General features: G+C 44.5%; 2 protein-coding genes across 2 annotated transcripts in view; one reads left to right on the top strand and one right to left on the bottom strand.

Annotated features, from left to right (window-relative positions):
* Positions 1-843: 843 nt before the first annotated feature.
* Positions 844-20,094, top strand: lig3 (ligase III, DNA, ATP-dependent). Its single transcript, XM_079248054.1, is given in 22 exon segments — positions 844-937; positions 2,703-2,844; positions 2,948-3,252; positions 3,516-3,644; positions 4,885-5,100; positions 5,182-5,333; positions 5,480-5,646; positions 7,225-7,302; positions 7,375-7,543; positions 10,229-10,384; positions 10,996-11,127; positions 11,208-11,287; positions 13,465-13,552; positions 13,636-13,713; positions 13,805-13,928; positions 15,154-15,296; positions 15,374-15,448; positions 15,652-15,798; positions 16,123-16,267; positions 18,137-18,290; positions 18,292-18,391; positions 18,972-20,094. Coding segments are annotated over 21 exon segments (2,922 nt in total). The 5' UTR covers positions 844-937; positions 2,703-2,794; the 3' UTR covers positions 19,206-20,094.
* rad51d (RAD51 paralog D) overlaps positions 19,113-20,142 on the bottom strand; it is a 50,697-nt gene continuing 49,667 nt past the window's right edge. The window contains exon 11 of the mRNA XM_079248055.1: positions 19,113-19,198. The gene's annotated coding sequence lies outside the window, so the exon portion shown is untranslated. The remainder of the gene's footprint in view (positions 19,199-20,142) is intronic.

Genomic DNA, 20,142 nt, shown 5'->3' with positions numbered 1-20,142 from the left:
TATATATATGTATGTTTGTATATCATCATCATCCGGTTCCTCAGGGCAGTGTTCACAATGTAGCGGACGTCCACTTCTAGGCCTTTCTGTGACTCTTCCAGTCTCTCCATATCTCTGTTGCAACCTGCTGATGACACTCTGTGACACTCCAAGCTCAGTGGCCACTTCTGTCTGAGAACGTCCTGTTTGAAGCATCGCAATGGCAAGGGACTGTTGTTCCATTGTTAGGTGTCGTCTTGGTCTCATGATGTCAAAATGTGAACAGCATGATGAGGACAACTGTTTAAACACCAGCCCTAATTGAACCAGAACATTTATTGCTCAATTCAAGGATCACACACCTGCCGTGATTTTTGCCGTTGAGCTCCTTGTTAGAGAACAGCAACTTGTACAAAATTTATTGAAACATTTAACAGTTGGACATGTGCATTTAAAAGCTTAGAGAAGATCACATTAAGTTCACCTGTACAGGTATGAATGCATTTTAGGCTTGATGTGAAATTTCACCCAAAAGCTGAATATCCCTAACTTTTTGTGAATAGTGTATATATGCGTATCAACAAACTGATGTGCATCTATCTATCTATCTCCTGCTCAGCAGATGGCGGTATTCCATCTTTAAAGGTCTACCATTTTAAGTCAGTCTGGTGCACTTTAACCTGTAGTCCCACGCGTCCACCGTCGGTTTGTCAAGGTGACACTGCCTAATAAAAACCTACCGGAAGTACATTCTCTAACATAAAAATAAAGCTAAATGGCGTCTTGTCGGACGACAGACTAGGGGACTGTGCCTTTATTTTGAAGAGCCAAACCGGATATTAGTCCCTAACACGTCCAACTGACTCCAACTTGACAACGAGGGGGACGCAGTTAGCTAATAAACAAAGAATATTTAGGAATTTATCATGTGTTTTAGGTCGTGCACAACTTCTACAAGGTACAGTTGATGCATGTGTGTAGAAATGTTAAAAAAAGGGCTAAAGTTTTAAACTATTTAGTGAGATTTTTGTCTTAGTGGAGCGTGGTTGTAGAACAGAATGATTGTGGCTAATGCTAACACTTAGCCGGCGCTAGCAGTTCATTTGACTTCGTGTCACTAAACACATTTCACTTGGATTTACATTTTCTTTTTAAAGAAATTTATTTATGTGTTTAAATGGCTGCAAGACTTTATATATAGCACTTATTATTTTAATTAAAATTGAGATTTTTAAGAGAGTTTATCAATGAACAAGTTAGCACTTTGTCTTTTGTTTTATTGAAAAGATTTTAATTATTTATTGAATGCACAGCAGTTTGTCTTGTTTTGTTTATAACGCACGTGTTTCATGTTTTTCTGGTCAATTTAGGTTAAATTAACAGGTATTTCAGATCAGGAATGTTTTACTACAAATGATGGTGATCTGTGTAGATAGATTTTTATTTAGCAGTCTGCTTTTTGTTGTTTAAAGTCTGTGATCACATCAAGCTTTTATATGGAGTTTATTTGCGTTTTAGGCTTTTATTAATCTTTTATTAGCTTGGTTTGAGTTAATAATTCAATTACTGTGTGAAGAGGCAAATGATATTTCTAAATGTTATTACAGTATTTTGTTTAAAAACGGAATACTAGTTATTTTATTCAAACTTGTACTTTTGAGTTAAACCATTTTAATGTTTCCATCGAGTCAAAAGCAGCTGAAAAAGTGTTTTTGCATTTCATTTCCTAAGGATAGTAAATAATAGGAATCTCAGATGGTTGCGATGACAGGTAATAAATGAAATAGTAACAACAGTTTAAAAGTAAAAGGCTGAAACAGTAACAATTAGTTTATTTATTACATATTTATATGAGATTTATCACAATTACTGAAAAATTTTGCTCCATCAAAGGCTAGAGCTAATTTGTTGTTGTTGTTATTATATTACTATTTTTTTTATGATTGCTGTAAATAATAATGATAAAAATAAAACTGGAGAAAAAAATTGCACTGATTAAAGGAACAACAAAAAAAACATAAAAGATGTTGTGACGTGTGAAACCGGTAAGTAAATGCCATAAATGTGATACCAGTGTCAGTCCCTCAGGTCTGACTTTTAAATATCAATCATTCATTAATTAAAAACTTCTCTAAAACAAAGTTAAATCAAGAAATATTTCCGACAACGTATTATGGAGTCGTTGGCTCCATCCACTCTTTTTAATCAGTGGTTTTGTGGCTTTATTAATAATTTACTTTTTAGATATTAGATCTCAAATGTGCAACTTTTTGGACCAGTGATGTTCCCAGCTGCACGCTTTTCCAAAATATGCTCCTAAATTATATATAATTTAAAAAAAAAAAAAAAAAAAAAATTAAAATAATCCAATATAAAATTTTTGTCAAAAAATAAAAGTTTTTATTGATCTTTTATCTTGCCTTCTTGGGCATTATAGCAGCAGAATGATGATCTGGCTACTGTGTTGTTTTTTCCTGATTGAAATCAAGAAAAATGACGAGCAAAAAAAAAGTTTTATACATTTTTTTTGTTTTTAATCTACAAAAATCAGCAATCGAGAATCGTGAGAATCGCAATTTAAATCGAATTGGCACCCAAAAAAATCTAATCAAATCGGGACGAAAGCATATCGTCGCAGCCCGGATTATTACATCGTTACTTTGCAACATTTACATTAATTAGAGCTAATTATTAAGTAAATTCTGTGTCTCTTTCACTTGTAGGTTCTGACTTGCCCGCTGCTCTACTACATGCAAAACACCATTACGTTAATAGTTTCCAAGACTGTCCGACAACCTTCAGGAAGACTTCTCAGATGTCTGCAGCTTTGGAAGGCGTGCACAACTCTCCCAGTCTCTCCACGCTGTGAGCAGCTACTCTCCCGTACGTCAACGCCTTCAGGGAAACTCTGTGATTTTCTGTCAGTAGCCCATAAACGCAGTCCCGCCTGGCTTTTCCCGCTCCGCAGCTTCTGTCAGCAGCCAGACATGTCCGAGCAGAGGTTCCTGGTGGAGTATGCCAAACGAGGCACCGCGGGATGTAAGAAATGCAAGGACAAAATCCAGAAGGGTATAGTGCGCATTGGGAAGATCGTCCCGAACCCTTTCAGTGAGTCTGCCGGAGAGATGAAGGAGTGGTACCACGTGAAGTGCATGTTTGAGAAGCTGGAGCGGGCGAGAGCCACCACGAAGAAGATCGAGGACATCACGGATCTGGAGGGCTGGGAGGAGCTGCAGGATGAGGATAAAGAGATCATTAATAAACACGTTTCAGGTAGACGTCCACACAGTAGCCCATGTTGTTTCAGTCCCACTGGTTCAGCAGTTTACCAGTTTAACCAGTTTGGTTATGTGGTGTCTCCCACTAACAGAGACGTTTGTTTCATGTCGCTGTTAGTGGTGTGTGGGGAGTTAACAGGAAAGTTTGTTTAGAAGATAATCCAGCCTGAAAGAACCAGGATTAAAGGCTGCTTCAGGTCTCGTTCACATGGATTTAACGTTTTCTTCATGTTTTATTTATTTAAAACCGTCTCGTAGACCTGATGGCCAAAGTCAACGCCAGTCCGAAGAAGAAGGTTCCGGCGAAGGCGAACACCTCCGGGCAGCTCATGGCTCCGCCTGCTGACCCGTCTGTCAACGCTCCACGCAAGTTTTCAGGCTTCACCGGTAAGCGGCGGCGTCCCGCCACAAGCACGCCGTGAACCTGCAGCGGTCGTTTCCACACGTAGAATCGTTTAACAACGTGATCGTTGAGTTTGAAGACAACACACTGGAACTTTTTTGCATCACAAACCCGGCGCTCCAGGTTTTTTTTCCTCCCTGATGAGAAACCGTTTAAGTCTGAGCAGCAGCGGCGGATTGTTGCTGCTCTGACACATCTGTGCAGATGTTTCTGTTTGTACAGGCAGCCACTCTAGAAAATACACATATAGTTCTCATGTGTAATCTGGTTTTATTAAAAGAAAAATACTTTCGTAATCTTCTTAGAAATTATTGTTTTTTTTTGTTTTTTTTAAAATAGAGTTTAAACAAGACTGCTTTGTTAGTTTAATAAATAATTTATTAAATATTTTCATATTATGACAATTGATTTTTTATGCGATATGTATAAAACGTTAGTTTAAATTATAATTATTTTCACAGGCATGATTAATTATGAACTTAAATGTTTAAATATGATATTTTATTTATAAAAGAAAGATTAGAACATTAATTAAACAATTAAATTAAATGAATAAATAATATAAATATAAAAATAAATATTTGTGAAATTAATTACATAATGAATGAAATCTGATTATTTTAATACAATAAATCAATAATTATATTCATTCATAATAAAAATAAAAAAATACAATTAATAATGTCTACAATAAAAAATGTTGGATTGTATTGTTTCCATAACATAAAAATTAAATTAATCAATTAAATAAGATTTTGATGAAGGAAATAACAATAGATTTATTCATGAAATTATTAAACAAGTTATTAAATTAATATTTGAACATATTTTAAAAATTTACAATCAAAGCATTTTGTATTTTATAAATATATCAATATTTGATAAATCAGAATTCACGGAAATATTGATAGACTTTGATAAGCTGGGTATAAAAAGATTGTTTTGATAAGTTTCTGTAAATAATGCAGCTTTTAGTAAACGTGTTTAAAATGGTGAAAGTGGAATTTTCCTGATTTGATCGTTTTACGTGATGTAAGACATGATTAAAAACTTTAAAGCAGAGGTGCAGGATGGTGTCTGGGAGGCGTGAGCAGAAACAGAAATCCCTCTTTTTTCCATAAATAGACACGTTTTATCCCAGACTTTATCTGTGAGGCTTCATTCAGAGCGATGTTGTCATGATGGCATCGATAAATGATGTTGTCCTGCGCTGCTTCTTTTCAGCCGCGAAGGCCGGCAGCTCCAGCAGCCCCGGACCGTCCTCGTCGCCCGCCAGCGCCAGCCAAGGCAGCAGCCTGTCCACGCAGCTGTGCGACCCTCAGCACAAGGACTGCCTCTTCAGGGAGTTCCGCAAGCTCTGCGCCACGGTGGCTGAAAACAACAGCTACAACACCAAGACGCAGATCATTGAGAAGTTTCTGAAGAAAGGCACGGGCGGAGGTCAGCGTTGTGTCTGGTCCAGCAGCGTTCGGCCGCCGCCGTCAGGATTTAACGTCTTTAACTCTCCCTATTCGTCTTCAGACAAGTTCCACGGAGACCTGTACCTGACGGTGAAGCTGCTCCTGCCGGGCGTCGTAAAGAGCGTTTACAACCTCAACGACAAGCAGATTGTAAAACTCTTCAGCCGCATTTTCAGATGCAACCAGGATGACATGGTGCGCGATCTGGAGCAGGTCTGTAGTCCAGCAGAACCAACGTCTCGTTCATGTGACACCTCAGAGGCGGCTTGGAGGAACTTCACCAGAAACGGCCGAGTCTAACGCTGCGTGTTTGCATCATTTAACATAAAACGATGCTTGGTTTCTGTGTTTTATTAAAGGGCGACGTGTCGGAAACCGTGAGGATGTTCTTCGAGGAGAGTAAAGCTTTCCCTCCTGCTGCCAAGAGCAACCTCACCATCCAGGACGTGGACGCGTCGTTGACCCGCCTCGCTCAGCTGACGAAGGAGGACGAGCAGCAGAGCGAGCTGGAGGATGTAGCGAAGAAGTAAGAAAGCAGATCCTTTTCATACCTGTCAGGAGAGGAAGCAGCAGGTATGCTAAGTCATGCAAATATGGCCACAGACGCTGCAGCTTACCTTGTCTGATGTCGTACCTCAAGCATCAGGCTTTTCTAACAGACTGGAGTCTGCATAGACACCCAGCAGTACCTTCATCAGGCCCAACGTCTAGTACCGGGTGCAGGTTCCTCCTGACCCGCCTTCATTGTTGGTGTGAATGGTTTGACAAGGTGGAAACATTCCTGAGAGATTTGGCTCCATGTTGACGTGAAGCATCACACTGACCAGTGGTGGTACCAGTTACATACTGGTACCACCACCATGCAGTAGAACTGGGCGATTAATCAGATTTTAATCTCAGTACGATCTGGGTTTTCAACGATGATAAAAATAAAAGGGTGTGATTATTTTCCTCTCTGCAGTTTCCTCTCCTGCTGTCTTCAGCTGCTAATCGAGCGTCTCTGGCGTTGCAGCGCTGTGCTGTAAACTCCTCCCACAGCCGCTTTGCTTTCATTCAGACACTGTTGCCAACTTGCCGACTTTCTCGCTAAATCTGGTGACTTTTTTTGTTAAAAGCGACAAATCTAGCAGCTTTTACTGGAGTTATTAGAGACTTTTCTGGTGTTTTGGCGACTGACTTGAAGGCACATATTGTTCTGCAGTTACTGTAAGGAAGGAGCAGCGGGAGCCTCTCCCGTCCTAAAGCACTCCCAGGCGGCCAGTCTCAGTCGGCTCCGGCTGCAGGTCCATGTAGAATAACTGCAGTAGGTTGTGGAAGTTCACCTAAACATAGTTTATACCATTGTCAGGAAGAACTGGCTGCATTATTTTCCTATACATAGTTCGGCCAGTTAAACACTGTAATATCCTTCCGTTACCATAGCAACGCGTTAACCAGCTGGTTCAGATCAGCCATCTTTTAACAGGTGAATGAGAGAAACGCGCTGCAGCCTGACAGCGGTTGTTTGGTATAAAACCTACATCCAGGCCAACGTAAAATAGTTCCTATATAAGCGGATTAAACAACTCGGAACCGTGCATTAGACGGTTATAATGCACGACACCGAGTCTAGAACACCACGACGCGCAGCGTTGTTTAAAAATACTGGATAATTGTGTTAAATAATCAATTTCAGTCAAAATAATCGTGATTATAATTTTTGTCGTAATGGAGCAGCCCTACCATACAGGGTTTAACACACTGGCCACGTTTCCATGAGAGTTTTCATTTAGAGTGAAAATTAAACCCACTTTAAAGAGATATAAATCACCATGGAAACACCTTATTCCTAATGAAAATCATTCAGAATTAAACGCAACACTTTGTGTTTCTTCTCATTTTAAACTCATGAATTCCTCCGTCATGTAAACGTTCATTCACTTCTAAGTTTATTCCATCCGTTCTGCACACGCTCCTTACTGTCTCCCGTCTCGATGTGTATATACACACATCTGAATGGAAAAGCGTCATGTGACCGTTGACATTGCTTCTTTCTTCTTCTGGTATTCAAACGTTTGTTTTTCGGCTTTCCTCTGTGATGTGTAATGTTTTCTCTCTCTTACAGATGCACCAGTAATGACCTTAAATGCATCATTCGGCTAATTAAACACGATTTAAAGATGAACGCCGGCGCCAAACATGTGTGAGTGTGTTGGTTCCACATGAATTCATTCTATCCAGTCTTTATTCTCACCGTCACTCCTGTGTCTCGCAGTTTGGATGCTGTAGATCCAAACGCTTACGACGCCTTCAAGGCCTCTCGGAATTTGGGCGACGTGATTGAGAGGGTTCTGAGAAATCAGCAGGAAGCGTCCAGTGGTTCTGGGCCCAGAAAGCTGCTCACTGTGGAGGCCTCGCTCATGACTCCTGTCCAGCCCATGTTGGTGAGTCAGCACATGTCTAAAGTCTGCTCCTTTCTCCTTACTGCTCCTTTCTCCTCCTTACTGCTCCTTACTGCATGCGACACGGATCCCCACCGTCACCTGTAACACTGTGCTGCTGCTGCCATGTACAGCATTCTGTCTGACACACAGAACACTTCAACCAGACAGCGAATGTCCTTCAGCTGATTTTATCTGTCATGCATTACTAAAAAAATACAAATATATATCTATCTATATATATATATATATATATATATATATATATATATATATATATATATATAATTTATTACGTATTACATCACTCATAAAGTAATATTTAGTAGAACAATCCTTTAATGTTTCCGCTCCAGTCAGGTGTTTTCTGTTCCTCTCAGTCAGACTTCTGCACCTGTGGACAGGTATTTTGTCCCACTGTTCATCAGAAAAGTGCGCTAATTGGTCCAGAACCAATTTTTTTTTCTTTCTTCAACTCAAGTAAATAAAAAAACAGTGTCTTATATTACTAAATTATATTTTTGCAATTTTTTAGTTATTGTTCCTTTTTAAGTCTCCAGTTATTTGAGTGACTGTTGTAAATTCAGCCTTTTCTTTAATGAAAGGGGATGAAGACATATGAGCACAACTGTATGTAACATGAATAAATAAAAATAAATGAAATAATGATAATAATAATATTTTCAGAGGAAGTTTTCTTCTCTGTAAAAACAGAGACTTAATAAATAATTGACTGGTTTTCAAAAACAAAACTGGAATAATATCAATAAAACGGTGAAATCTGACTCGTAAAGATAATTTCATATCTTTAAACAAAAGATGCTGTCTGGCGTCTGATGGTCAAACCAACATAAAGAAATGCGTCAACTCGCCTCTGCAGCGGAAGTTGTTCTTGTTGATCCCGTCTGGACGAAGCAAACTGATCTTTACACGTTCGGTGAGAAATGAGGGATCGATCATCCCAGTAAAAATAAACCTCCAGCACCGTCGTCTGCATCGGCACGCTGCAAGCAGACGCTGACAAAGTGTGTGTCCTTCATGAACAGGACGTCCCTTTCTTCCCCTCCTGTGTGTGTTCATGGCGGTGAGTTGATGTTTACTGAAGATTTCAATTTTATTTTAGCTGCTTCAATTTACTTCCACCTACTGGGGCTCGGCGTTTATCTGATGGGGTGTGTGTGTGTAATAATTACCTCCACAGTCTTCAGCTTGTTCCTGCTCCCAGTGAAGACATGTTGGATTTTAATCCCAGTTAAAATATTTACTGCAGATGTCTGCAAACCATTAAAGCGTGTCAACATGAGTGTTGACACGCTTTAATGGAACCATTAGGTTCAACTTCAGCGTTTCCAGTTCACCACAAGTAATCTGTCAGAGTCACCGCTCCGTCATCTTCAGGCTCGTTTACACACACACCAGTTCTTCAGCCAGTTCTTTATGGTCCAATCCAGTTAAAACGCTTCTATTAGTCCCGTTTGTCCAGTTTATAATAACTGTGTTCAAACCAGTTCAGAAAATCATCACCAGCTGAGAAACCAGTGGGTTGGATCAGAACTTCTGATTCAGTCCTCCATCTGAGCTGCATCCGAACCAGAACCAGGAAGGAAAACCTCAATCAGATCCAGAACCTGGAAGGAATATGTCCATCAAAACTGAAATGTAAACTGAATCACTGTAAGTCAGGATAAAACAACGCTGCGCGTCGTGGTTTTCTTGACTCCGTGCATTATAACCGTCTAATGCACGGTTCCGAGTTGTTTAATCCGCTTTTACCATGTTGTACCATCCCACACAAAAAATTTTACAACAAATTTGTATTTATTTTCTACAACAATTACTAAATATACTAAATTATATAAACTATTTTACGTTGGCCTGGATGTAGGTTTTATACCAAACAACCGCTGTCAGGCTGCAGCGCGTTTCTCTCATTCACCTGTTAAAAGACGGCTGATCTGAACCAGCTGGTTAACGCGTTGCTATGGTAACGGAGGGATATTACAGTGTTTAACTGGCCGAACTATGTATAGGAAAATAATGCAGCCAGTTCTCCCTGACAATGGTATAAACTATGTTTAGGTGAACTTCCACAACCTACTGCAGTTATTCTACATTGACCTGCAGCCGGAGCCGACTGAGACTGGCCGCCTGGGAGTGCTTTAGGACGGGAGAGGCTCCCGCTGCTCCTTCCTTACAGTAACTGCAGAACAATATGTGCCTTCAAGTCAGTCGCCAAAACACCAGAAAAGTCTCTAATAACTCCAGTAAAAGTTGCTAGATTTGTCGCTTTTAACAAAAAAAGTCACCAGATTTAGCGAGAAAGTCGGCAAGTTGGCAACAGTGTCTGAATGAAAGCAAAGCGGCTGTGGGAGGAGTTTACAGCACAGCGCTGCAACGCCAGAGACGCTCGATTAGCAGCTGAAGACAGCAGGAGAGGAAACTGCAGAGAGAAAAATAATCACACCCTTTTATTTTTATCATCGTTGAAAACCCAGATCGTAATTAAAATCCGATTAATGGCCCGGCCCTAAGTGTGGACCCGTGTGGTGAAACCTGCTGCGAGGCGTTTTCTGCAGGTTCCTGTGAACTCTCAGCCAGAAGAAGCCGTATTGATTCGCCATCGTGATGCAATGCTGTGGCTGTGACGTTCCCTGGAGCTTTTTACATGTGTGTTTTCTTCTGTTTCAGGCGGAGGCGTGTAAATCCGTCGAGTACGCCATGAAGAAATGTCCCAACGGGATGTACTCTGAGATCAAGTATGACGGGGAGCGTGTGCAGGTGCACAAGAGCGGAGACACCTTCAGCTACTTCAGCCGCAGCCTCAAGCCGGTGCTGCCACACAAAGTCAGTCCTATCACACACACACACACACACACACACACACACAGCAGCTCGACAGCCCATGAAGCTATTTACTGATCAGTATGACAACACACACGCGCCAAGCGGTGCTTTCAGGTTTGGTCCCTGCAGGATCAGCAGCTTAAAATGTATTTTCTCAGTGTGAAATTCCCACATTTCTCACAGTTATTTTCCAGCATTTGCTTTCTCAGCGTGGCGCCAGGATGCAGGGAAACCCTGTTGGTCCGCCTCGCGTCCACTAGATGTAGCTGCTGCGTGCAGTCAGGAGGGGAACGTTGCCGTCGAGACGGCGGTGGAGACAAAACGCTGCCGTGTGTTTCCGCCTCGCCAGCCAGATGCCTCATTATTCTCCCCAGCCTTTATGTTAATTAGGACCTTTATGGTAATGGAAGGTCTGCGGAATCTAATTAGTTCAGTTCAAACTTGATGTTTTTTTCATGTGACTGATGACGACACCGTAGAGGCGTTGAGAACGATGAAGGAGATCTTCAGGCTGATTCTAGCTCGTCTGTTTTTATTCATCACATGTTGATGAGACACGCTGCCCCTCCAGATGTTCAGCCAGTTGTTCTCTGTGTGTTTCCATGTGTCAGGTGGCTCATTTCAAAGAGTACATCCCTCAGGCCTTTCCTGGTGGCCACAGCATGATCCTGGATGCAGAAGTCCTCCTTATTGACACCAAGACCAGCAAACCTTTGCCCTTTGGGACGCTGGGTATCCACAAGGTGCGAACCCCGCCACCAGATCTGCTTCTGATCTGCTTTGATTCGCTGTTAATCGTCTATTTCCTTCCTTCTCCTCGCAGAAAGCGGCCTTCCAGGACGCCAACGTGTGCCTTTTCGTGTTCGACTGCATCTACTTCAACGGCGTGAGTCTCATGGAGAGGTAAAGCTTTCCCTTCGCCCCGCTCTGAAGGAGGAATAATCCCAGATGGGAATGTTGCAAGCAAACCATAAAACACTCCTCGGCTCTCCGACTGCTTGACTAGATGTTACTTGTTTGGTTTTAAAGCTGGTGTTCCTCGTGGATTTGCTGGTTTGATCTCAGGTTTCATCAAACTTCAGCAGGAACGTCTGGAGGAGACGCAGCCTAGAAGGTCTTACGAAAGACGTTTGCTCTTTTTATACCTGGTCTTTGAGGAACATGATTCAGACGTATAATTTATTCTCTTTAGACGAATAGATGGATTTTTATTCGTGAAAGAAAGAAGTTTTCACGCACTATTAAAAATAAAAGAACCGTATTTTGTTCCCAGTAGAAGAGAAACAACGTGTGAGACGCTGAAACTGAGACATTTTATCACTGGGTGGAAAAAATGGGCTGATTGTGAGTCTGATGCTGTAAAAAGTTCTAGTGGTAGCAAAATCAGACTTTCTGCTTTTATTAACCTCTAAACCAGCATTGTGGTTGCAGTTTATTCACCTGCGAGTAAGAATGACCAGAAGTCTCGCCACATTTATTCTGGTCTGACACACAACAGCTACTCTATCAGCTACTTGTGATTAAAGGGGTGCTATGATGGTATTTGGAGTTTTCTGAGCTTTCTACAGTGTTACAGTGTTGAATCCTCATCAGACATGTGAACGGCACCGTTTTTTTAATCACCTAAACGAATGTTTGAGTTTGAGTTCCAGCATGCTCTCTGTTTGGTTTCCATGGCGACGGAAAACGCGTTGTTATAGAGAGTTTTTCTATTTGGAAATCCTTGTGACGTCCCGGGGGATAAGGTTCGGTGATTGGTTACCTTCTACTGGTTAACAAGGGCATGTACAAATACATCAGGCGGGTGGAAAACGTGGGATAAAGTTATTTCCAACGATGGCTGGTGAGTTTACCAAAGAGAGACATCCTGCTGCATTCCTTGCTGTGGGTTGCTGTTTTCCACTTCGTTTTCAGGGTCTGATTCAGGTTCCAACATGTAGGGCTGTATGCTATGTGTTGACATTGTATTTTGTTTTTTTTATTGAGTTCATATGAGCCTAATCCTTCTGTTTATGAGATGTTACAATGACGGTGAAAGCAGGTGCGGTGCGCGCTCCCGATGTAGTGCAGTGGCGGGAGGCGGGGCTTAATGCGGAAGAGTCTCAATCCACTCGTTTTGCCCACAGGCTGATCTGACAGCCTACGGAGAGGGTCGGTCTGAAGTAAATAAAGCCATTTGTGACAATAACTCCATCAATCCCAGCCCTTCTGGTCTCAGAAATAAAAATAAATTAGCCTGAAATGCACAGAATAGTTACACTTTAAGTCTAATCCATGGACCGTATATTAAAGATGGGTGGAGCTTCTGGTGGTAAAAAGTGAAGCCCATGCAGAAGTGCATAAAGCTGCAGTTCCCCCTTCATCCACTAGGGGCTGCAAAACAGAGCAAATCTCCATAGATTCTCATGTTAAAAAGACCAACTTCACAGCAGAAATAAACATGTTTACAGCCTGGTACAAAAATCCATTTTAGGTTTAATCAGTCAGGTTTACCTTCATGACAACTGTGTGGGGAGTGAATTTTTTTCTAACTCACCCGTTTAAAAGTAATTCAATCTCTAATTGTTAATATTTATGGGCGTGTCCTTTTGACTGACAGGTACCTGATGTCAGAAAAATGTAGAACAACCGCGGTTTTTAGCCTGTTAACAACATGACTTAGCTTTAGCCCGCGTACCTCTGTTAGCTGGTTAGCTCCTGTTATCTCGGGGTTAGCGCTTAGCTAACAGACAGGCAGCTCGGAGTTGGCTGGATGTCAATCATCCACCATGACACTCACAGCCCCCCTCTCAGCTCCACCTCTTTGTCCATATTTGTATTTTCCGGGCGAGACGACACGCATGCCTCTGCCAAGATGGTGATGGTAGGAACCGCCCACCGAGCTTCAATTCAGCTCCATGACGTCACCCGCCGCCCATCTTTTTATATACAGTCTATGGTCTAATCTCAGTCACTTCATGGAAACTGGTTGTGTCATTGAAAAAAGTGTTTGTATTAAATGAGCTGCTATTAGCTATCCATTTTGGTTGTACAAGCTAACCCCCCCCCCCCCTTCCCTCGTGCCGGTTGGTGTCCTTCAGGCCGCTGTGTGAGCGTAGAAAGTTTCTGCATGACAACATGGTGGAAGTCCCAAACAGGATCCTCTTCTCAGAGATGAAGCACGTCACTGTAAGTGTTAACTCCAAGTTTGGCTTTCTGCTGTTTGTGTAAATGTCTGGCTTCATGATGGCGCGCGTGTGTGTGTGTGTCAGAGGGCAGCAGATCTGGCTGACATGATAACCCGCGTCATCAGAGAGGGACTTGAAGGCCTGGTGCTGAAAGACGTAAAGGTCAGTGATCTGCAGTTCTGACAGTTTGAGGTTGACAGAAGTGACGGATTTCTGGCTGAACTGGAAGCGTTGTGCTTTCCGTCTCCGGCAGAGCACCTACGAGCCGGGGAAGCGCCACTGGCTGAAAGTAAAGAAGGACTACCTGAATGAGGGTGCGATGGCAGACACAGCGGACCTGGTGGTGCTGGGGGCCTTCTACGGGAAGGGCTCAAACGGTTGGTAAAACCACAACGATGTCTTTCCCTCCTGATGAACCCATTTCCCTGCTGACGAGTCGAAGCGGTTAAAAAGACTCTTCAGGTGTTGCAGATTATTTGGAAATTCTGGTGTAGAAAGACTCCACAAAATCAGATGAAACTAGATGTAAAGGAGAAAATACACTCCTGTTCACTTTATCAGTTCCACCGTCTGTTACTGGGTCGGACCGACATCCCCCCAGAACTGCCTTCATCGTTGATGCATCTCAGTCTGTGTTGACATGAAGCATCACACAGCTGCTGCCTCTCCCGTTCCACCTCATCACCATGACAACCCAAAGCTGCTCTGCTGGATGTAGATCTGGTGACTGTGGAGGCCGTTGGAGGACAGTGAACTCATCGTCATGGTGGAGATGATGTGAGCTTTGTGACATGGTGCATCATCCTGCTGGAAGTTTCCATCAGAAGATGCTACACTGTGCTCAGAAAGGGATGGACATGGTCAGCAGCAGGACTCAGGTAGGCTGTGCTGGTTAAACCATGTCATACTGGTACTAAGGGGACCAAAGTGGGACCAGAAAACCTCCCCCCACCATTCCACCAGCAGCAGCCTGAAGCGTTGATCCTGACGGCAGGATGGATCCATGTTGTCATGATGTTTCCAGCAGATTCTGATCCTACCATGTGAATGTGGAGCTGAACTGGAGACTCATCAGACCAGCAACGTTTCTCCATCTTCTATTGTCCAGTTCTGGTGAGTCTGTGTGAATTGTAGCCTCAGTTTCCTGTTCTTACTGACAGGAGGGAACCCGCTGCGGTCTTCCATCTGCTTCCCATCATCTCCAACCAGTCCGTCCATTCTCCTCTGACCTCCTCGTCTTCATTGTGTCTGCATGACATGGAGTTGCTGCCCTGTGATTGGCTGATTAGATATCTGTGTTAACAAGCAGCTGAACAGGTGGAGCTGATAAAGTGGACGGCGGGTGTCTGATTTGGAAGAGAAAACAACAGGCAGTAGAAGCAGAGGATGCTGGGTAATGAGCATTTAAGTCGGGAATCAAACAGCTCGTTTCGTCTGAAGATGACGTAACGGAGCGGAAACATAAACGCAGATGTGGGAAGTTTAGTGTGTTGCAGAAAAACCGAAGCGGTTTGAGACGAACGACGGCTTGTTTGTTTGTTTGTTTGTCTAAATGAAGACAGAAAGACACTGAGATGCTGTGCTTGCTCTGCATCCCACCAGGAGGCATCATGTCCAGTTTCTTGATGGGCTGCTACGACCCCGACTCCAGGAAATGGTGCACAGTCACCAAGTGTTCTGGAGGCTACGATGACGCCATGTTGGCCAGGCTGCAGAAGGAGCTGGACGTGATCAAAATCAGCAAGGTCAGGGAGGATCCACTCAGTCTGGCCCGGACCACGGAGCTCCTGTAACGCTGTTTCCGTCTGTCCTGTGTGTGCAGGATCCAAGCAAAATTCCCGGCTGGTTGAAAATCATCAAGAACTATTACCCGGATTTCATCATCCGTGATCCTGAGGTGAGATTTCCTGACCTGCTGGAACCTCTGGATGCTGCAGACAGATGCTATTTCCTCTGAATGATAATTTACCCTGCAGATAAACACGCAGAATTCCGATTGAACATCTCACAACAAACAAATTTATCTATTTTTTCCACGTGAAGCCGGAGTATTTTCCTCCATCTACGCCTCACCTGCTGCCACTGTTTTCTCTCCTGCAGCAAGCACCTGTCTGGGAGATCACAGGCGCCGAGTTCTCCAAATCCGAGATGCACACCGCTGACGGCATCTCCATCCGCTTTCCCCGCATGACACGCATCCGAGATGACAAGGACTGGAGGAGCGCCACCAACCTGCCTCAGCTCAGAGTGGGTCCCGCCGTGGGGGATGATGAAGCCGTGTCGCCAAACGATTAAGTTTTAATGAGACGGCAATCCTTAAAGATTCATTAGAAACGGGTTAATCACAGGTGTGTCCGGTGGGATCCGCTGCTGCTAATTAGTTTCCATTGTAGTGTGTGATGGAGTGTAGATGAGAAGTGGGAGGACGCGCACCACAGGTGATGGGGAAGATTACATAATGAGATGTGGGATTTTCATGTGGGGAGGGGGGGAGCAAATCTGCAGTCTACACACGCCTCCAATCTGCTGTGACGTAGAACATACATGTCGTTATGTCATCTCTCTGCGCAGGAGCTGTTCCGCATTTCCAAGGAGACCTGCGACTTCAAAGTGACAGCCGGCCCTTCGGCGTCCAGCGACGATAAAGGATCGTCGGGGGGAGACAGCGGGGGGAACTCGCCGGCGTCCAACAGAAGCGCTCCGCCTAAGAAGACCAGTAAGTGACCTGCTGTGTGTCGGCAGCAGCTTTAATGTCAGGGCCGGATTGAAAGTGCACAGAGCGCTCCAGGGGCCCCGTTCCCCACCGCTACATTCTGGACATTGTGAAACGACATTTCTAAACATCTCTCAGCCAGTGGAACCAGTAGCAACACACTGGACACTGTGGTGTAACTATCTGGCTTTTATGTACATTTTGTTTCATGTCCAAACGGCTGGTGTTTGCCTTACGGCAGGAGTGTCAAACTCCAGTCCTGGAGGGCCGCTATCCTGCCGGGTTTTGTTGTCTCCATGCTCCAACCCGCCTAAATAGGTTGACAAGAAGCTGCTGGATCCATGTGATCTGAATCAGCTGTGTTGGTGGAGGGAAACAACAAAAACCTGCCGGATACCGGCCTTCCAGGACTGGATTTTTACACCCCGGCCTTACGTGATCCCCACATGGGCCCCGAGAGGGCGTGGGCCCCTGAGCCCGTACCCATAATGCCCTTTGGATAATTCGGCCTTGTTTAATGTTAACGTCCTGCTCACACCATCCTTTTTATTACTCGTTTGTGTCTCACTGGAGTGTAAATATCCAGTCAGGGCATCGGATTTATTTTTAAAACCAGTTAAATGTAGTTTCATACTGGTGAAACAACAAACGGCGGTGGTCACGAGACCCATGATTAATGGTGTGATATCTAAAATGGGTCGATCCTGTCAGCTTAAAAACTGTCAGGATGTTTCGGTTCACCGCTGCGTCTACGTGTCTGAAACCAGCTTCGCTCAACAAAACTCATTTCTGATTGGACAACAATGAACACATTAAAACCAGTCTCTGAATTATCGACACAATAAAACTCCCAGATTGGTGTGATAAATGTGTCAAACCCTGTGAAGTCGGGACATTTTGTAAAACCTGAATGCCGACAATGATCTGCTTTTATAACTTTTATTCAGCTGAATAGATCAGAAAGACAAGATACTGGTTAAACTGATTAACTTCATTGTTACACGAATGCGGTCACTGATGCCTGCGGCGGGTTCCAGTCAGTCTGGGACGGGTCAACAGAACCCAGGGGAGGTGGGGGGTGCTCATAAACACCTTATAGGATCATGTGACAGGTAAACAGGTGAGTGCCACGATTGGGTATAAAAGGAGCATCGCTGAAAGTCTCAGGTGTTCACAAGCTGACCTGTTCACCTGTGGAATGAGCCAATCAGGTCTTTTTGAGCATTCCTCGATCTTCCCGCCTTTTGCGGACCCCGTCCCAGCTTCACTGCCGCCTGTTTCAGGCAGTAAAGGGAAGGAAAGTTCAATATGAGACCAGGCTGTTGGACGGTACGTGGCCTGTCCTTCCGTCCCGCAGACGGCGCCGAAGCTCAAAGCGTCTCCTGGAAACGGCGGCGAGGCTCAAAGCGTCTCCTGGAAACGGCGGCGAGGCTCAAAGCGTCTCCTGGAAACGGCGGCGAGGCTCAAAGCGTCTCCTGGAAACGGCAGCGAGGCTCAAAGCGTCTCCTGGAAACGGCGGCGAGGCTCAAAGCGTCTCCTGGAAACGGCGGCGAGGCTCAAAGCGTCTCCTGGAAACGGCGGCGAGGCTCAAAGCGTCTCCTGGAAACGGCGGCGAGGCTCAAAGCGTCTCCTGGAAACGGCGGCGAGGCTCAAAGCGTCTCCTGGAAACGGCGGCGAGGCTCAAAGCGTCTCCTGGAAACGGCGGCGAGGCTCAAAGCGTCTCCTGGAACTTTGACGTGTTTAGTTCATTCAGAAAAACAACTTTTATTTTTATTTACTTCCATGCACCATGACTTCAGTCTAACCTGTAACACAAAGACAAGTGTGTGTTTGTGGACTTTTTGACGTCAGTAACATGGACTGTCTCCACAGATAACGGCACGCCATCCAAGCCGAAGGCGGCGAAATCCGAGCCTCGCGCTCCGGGCTCGGCAGCACCCAGTGCAAAGAAGGTTTACTGGTTTTACACGATCTATGCTGCCATCCGTAGTCTTCCTCCGCTGAAGAGCACAAAGAACTCAACACCGTCCGTTTCCCCACCAGGTGAAGAAGAGCGAAAGCGTCCACAGCAACGGGCAAACCAAACCACAAGCGACCTCCCAGCTGCTGGAGCCGAGAAACGATAAGGTTGGTGTAAACGCAGCTATGAAGTCCTGAGCTTTAACACGTTTACAGCATGTCTGCTCTGGAGACTGAAACCTGGCGAGAAACGCTGAGATCAGAGCAGAATCACCGTTTACATGAAGACACCAATCACCAAGACCAAGACATGAAGACCAATCACACGATACTTCTCGCAGCCCCGCAAGAAAAAAGTTCCGCCAGCCCGGTGTGTCAAGAACTGTCCTCAAACACGTCCGCAAGAACAAAATGACGTCATTTTCTTCTCGGAGCCTCGAGAACAAGAAAAAAGTTCTCACTTCTCGTGGAGTATGTAACAGGCTTTACACTCGTGGCGACCAGATGAGGCGTGTTCGTTTCCTTTCTGATCCAACCTTCGGTTCGCTCCTCATCTCCCAAACATCAGAAGGAAACTGCTAAACAAAGACAACTTTATTCATTTTTATACAATCATGATCAGTTAAAACCCGACAGATGTTTGTCCTGCAGACATATGCGGTTGCTAAGCAACCTGAGCAGAACTCGTGACCTTGAGTCCCCGTCTGCTGGGAGAAACACTGACTTTGACCCTTTGTGTTTGCCGTAGACGCTGCTGGACATCTTCAGCGGGGTGAAGCTGTTCCTGCCCGCCTCTGTGCAGGACTTCTACAAACTGAGGAGGTACTTCCTGGCGTATGATGGAGACCTGGTGCCGGATTACGCCGCCGCCACGGCAACGCACACGCTGGCCGAACCGGAGGAGGACAGCCAGGCTCAGAAAGTCTCACCCAGCTGGATCTGGGAATGCATCCGCAGGAGGCGCGTTGTACCTCCCTGTTGATGAAGAACAAAACGACACGGTGTTTTCCCGACCGTAAATCAACACCGATCAGAGGAAGCTGCTTTAAAACGCAGCAGATGTCCTCATCGATACTCAGGTTGCTTCTATTTACTGCGCTCTCCGTTTGGGTCGGGGGAAAACTGATGAATTTTGATGAAACCAGGTCCTTCCTGTCTGTAGACGTACCATGTTTAGAAAGTTGATCAAAGCCAGTGAACACGAGTCAATCATGTCCGGCATCGAACATGTGAATCAGACTTAAGGAACCATTCGCAGCCAGACGGGTCAGACCGCTTCGCAGGACTGGTGTGAAAGGTTGTGAACTGGTTTTCTGCCATCAGGAATAAAAGCGCTGAAGCGTTTCTGGGTCACATGACTTGTTTTTAACAGTTTGTTGCCGGCGGCAGCGGCGGGTAAAGCCGCCAAAACTGTACTCCTGTAAAAGTACTTTTATTCCTGAGTAAAGTGACTGAAGCAGCCGGGAGACACGGCGGCCGGCCTGCAGCAAGCAGCGCTCCCGGCTACAAGCATCTTAGTCCACATCAACTTGTTTTCTTCTCCAGGTTCGCCTCCAGCTCTAACACTCCATGAGAGTCGGAGAGAAGCTGCTCTCGTTGCCTTGACAACGCCTCTCCTTGTTTTATAACGCTTCTTCGTTTTCTCTAGAGACGCTTCGTGCAGCGTTCCTTCCACAGACCGTATATGAAAGATGGGCGGAGCCTCCGGCGGTTAAAAGTGAAGCCTAAGCTGAAGTGCATAAAACTGCAGTTCCTCCTTCATCCACTAGGGGCTCCAAAACAGAGCAAATCCCCATAGACTCCCATGTTAAAAAGACCAACTTCACAGCAGAAATAAACATGTTTACAGCAGAAATAAACATGTTTACAGCCTGGTACAAAAATCCATTTTAGGTTTAATAGGTCAGGTTTACCTTCAT

The sequence above is a fragment of the Telmatherina bonti genome (genome assembly GCF_933228915.1).
Source record: "Telmatherina bonti genome assembly, chromosome: 10".
In the NCBI taxonomy this organism is placed as follows: Eukaryota; Metazoa; Chordata; class Actinopteri; order Atheriniformes; family Telmatherinidae; genus Telmatherina; species Telmatherina bonti.
This window is presented reverse-complemented; position numbering and strand designations above follow the sequence as displayed.